This window comes from Gracilinanus agilis, chromosome 3 (assembly GCF_016433145.1).
Source record: "Gracilinanus agilis isolate LMUSP501 chromosome 3, AgileGrace, whole genome shotgun sequence".
NCBI lineage: Eukaryota > Metazoa > Chordata > Mammalia > Didelphimorphia > Didelphidae > Gracilinanus > Gracilinanus agilis.
This window is the reverse complement of record NC_058132.1, coordinates 675,095,231-675,098,345: the sequence shown is the minus strand read 5'-3', so window position 1 is coordinate 675,098,345 and position 3,115 is coordinate 675,095,231. Positions and strand designations below refer to the sequence as shown.

General features: G+C 51.6%; 1 protein-coding gene across 1 annotated transcript; it reads left to right on the top strand.

Moving 5' to 3' along the window:
• The first annotated feature begins 1,199 nt into the window (after positions 1-1,199).
• LOC123242067 (mortality factor 4-like protein 1) lies at positions 1,200-2,246 on the top strand. The gene has a single exon (XM_044669559.1). The coding sequence runs from the start codon at positions 1,200-1,202 to the stop codon at positions 2,244-2,246; it is 1,047 nt and encodes a 348-aa protein (XP_044525494.1).
• The last annotated feature ends 869 nt before the right edge of the window (positions 2,247-3,115 follow it).

Here is a 3,115-nt window from a genome sequence, read left to right as displayed (position 1 = left end):
TCTGTGCAAACAGCAGGTGAGCTAGATGGCACCTGGGCGGGCTCCGAGCATCCCGGGCTGCCAAGGGGTAGGCAAAGAACATCCCTGTCCCCTCTGGGCTCCACCTCCAGGTGTGGCTCAGGCCCCTCCTTGCACCGTGCCTCAGGTGCAAGCTTCTCTCCCAGACACTGCACCAAAAGGAGTGGGCTTAGCATGGGGTGGGAGGAGGCCCAAGTGACCTGAGGAAAGGGAGTGCAGACCCCCGAGGAGCAAGGGGATTGGGGAGGATTCTTGGGACTGGGCGTTCTAAGATGCCTGGGGCACGAAGAGAGGTGGCCGCCATGATAGGGGTGGGGCTAAGGCAGGTGAGCACTGATTGGCTGGAGCAGCTCAGCTCTACGCCTGGGCAGTGGGAACCTGGAGCCCTACTCAGAACTGGGATAGGGCAGTGGCAGCCCCTGTGCTGTGCACGTGCACCTCTGCTCTCCCACAGAAGCTTGGCTGCTGCTGACCCAGGCCGTAGCTGGGAACGTGTAGCAAATAGCCAGACCCCTTTGGCTGTCCACGTGACAGCAGATACACCGGTTGGGTCTCAGGGGACAGTGGAAGAGGCCAGAACGTCGCCCTGCTGCTCTGTGTGGGCACGCGGGAGCAGCTACCAGTTGCTATGTCAGAAGAGGTGTTCTGATGCTAGAACACACCATTGCTACGCCTATGCAGGCAGCTCCAGCAGGATTGCGAAGGGCCAAAAGACTTGGGAGCTGGCTCTTCTGCAACATGACTGAGCAGGTGCAGCAGCCCCAAGTTGAGCTGTGAGTGAGCTACCATTGGCCAGATCTGTTGCTATGCCCAGGCATATGGCTGCAGCTTCCAGTAAGTGGGCTGTGATTGGCCAGACTTCAGGCACCTGCTCCAGTGCCCTCTGTTACTAGAGAAATTCTCCAGGCCTGAGAGTGGCTGCATCTGGGGATAATGGGATGCATTTTGTGCAGCCATTGGTTCGGGTCTCCCTCTGCGCCTGCGCAGTGGTGTCCTAGGCACTGAAGAGCCTGATGCGCCTGCGTGGTTGTGGCCGACACAGCAGCCGTTGGCGGGAGCAGCTTTTGAGGCCTGTGTGAAGGCGATTGGTGAGGCTGCATAGTCTGGGCAGCAGTTGCAGCTGAGCAACGGCCTTCAGCCCCAGGGTAGCAGAGGCAGAGGCCAGCATCGTGGGGTTCACGATGTCTCCCAAGGTTTCTCGGAAGAGCCGACCCCAATCCCAGGCCGGGGCCCCCAAGGCCCAGTTTCAGGCCGGGCAGAGGCTGCTGTGCCTGCATGGCTCCCTGCTCTACGAGGCCAAGTGCATGCGTGTGGCCGAGGTAGCAGCCGAGTCGGAGGCCGAGATGGAGGCCGGCTCCGTTATGTACCTCATCCACTACACGGGCTGGAACAAGAACTGGGACGAGTGGGTCCCCGAGAGCCGAGTCCTCGAGTACTCGGACGCCAACCTGGCCCGGCAGAGCGAGCTGCTCAGGGCCCATCAGGAGCAGCAGGCAGGGGCCAAGGCGCGAGGGGGCTTCCGCGCCCGCAAGATCCCAGGGCCGGGGCTGCAGCAGAAAAACGGGGGTAGGGCCCGACGAGACCCCCAAGAGGCCCTGGGCAGTGGAGAGGGCAGTAGCAGTAGCAGCAGCACCCCAGAAACGCCTCAGCCCCCTCGGAAGAAGAGGATCCCCCTGGATCCTACCGTGGAAAGCGAGGAAGCAGCCAGGAACAGGGCTGAAGTCAAGGTGGACATCCCAGAAGAGCTGAAGCCATGGCTCGTGGACGACTGGGATCTGGTCACCAAACAAAACCAGCTCTTCTATCTCCCTGCACAGATGACGGTGGACTCCATTCTGGAGGACTATGCTCGTGCTAAGGCACTGACCAGAAGCAGAGATGAGAATGCTTATGCCGTCCTGGAAGTCGTGGCGGGGATCAAAGAGTACTTCAATGTAATGCTGGGCACTCAGCTGCTGTACAAATTTGAGAGGCCACAGTATGCTGAAATCCTAGCTGAGCACCCCAATATCCCCATGTCTCGGATCTATGGTGCCCCTCACCTGCTGCGCCTGTTTGTGAGAATTGGGGGAATGCTAGCCTATACCCCACTGGATGATAGGAGTCTTGCTTTATTGTTAAGCCATTTGCATGATTTCTTAAACTATTTAGCCGAGAATTCTAATGCATTGTTTAGTGCCACTGACTATGGGGTTGCCCCTCCTGAGTATCATAGGAAAGCTGCCTAAGAGTATGGCACAGTTTGTTTTTTCTGAATGTCTGCCAAAAAGATGTTTTGTTCTTAGTCCTTCTCTTACACAAATAATGTGCTTTACAATTGTGTTTGTGTATAATAGGACCTATGTTTGTTTCATAATTACTCTGTTTTGTTAGAAACAAAAAGTTATAAGGAGCGTTCGGGCCTCTTCTTAGAATTACTACCAGTGGATGTAATAAGGGACACAGCAGTGACATATGTTGTTAAGTTGCTGAATTGAATGGTTGACAAAGTTGTTGAAATCTTATGGGTCCATTCTTTTAACAGTGTTAACTTTAAGTGACAAAATACTCCAATTAGCATTTATAGCCAGAGGCTATATATTTATATCTCAATCATTTGTACTGATTGCTTTTTTTGGTACTTGATGTAAACAGCTGTTTATTGAAACTTGACTATTGTTTGATAGGTATTTGTCTTTTTGCCCAGATTGTTGAAAATTTTGGATTTTTGTTTTCTATATTTCTAGTTTAATGATACTTTTGCCATAATAAAAAATGCATTTTTGCTAACTGCTTTCGTGGGAAAATTGATCTTTCAGAAGTTATTTAAAAAATCTTGGGTTCCTTTATTTTCAGGGGGGGGGAGAAATATGCAAAATAAGAGGGAGACCTACGGGATGGTAGTTTGTCTACGGCCCGGATTTTCCAAAAGTGATATTCTTTAAACTTTTAGTTTCTAAGAAAATTCAATAATACATTAATGGAATAGTTTCTGATGACTATAAGCTACTTTGGGTTCATCAAGAGGATGTCAAGCCAGACACTTCCTTTTTTGACAGTATATTGGTAAGACAAGGGACAACCAAAAACTTAGTTTAAACAAAGCATTTGATAAAAA

What these genes read in the sequence shown, in the direction of transcription:
- LOC123242067 (XM_044669559.1), top strand. Translation starts at nt 1,200, where the DNA reads ATGTCTCCCAAGGTTTCTCGGAAGAGCCGACCCCAATCCCAGGCCGGG.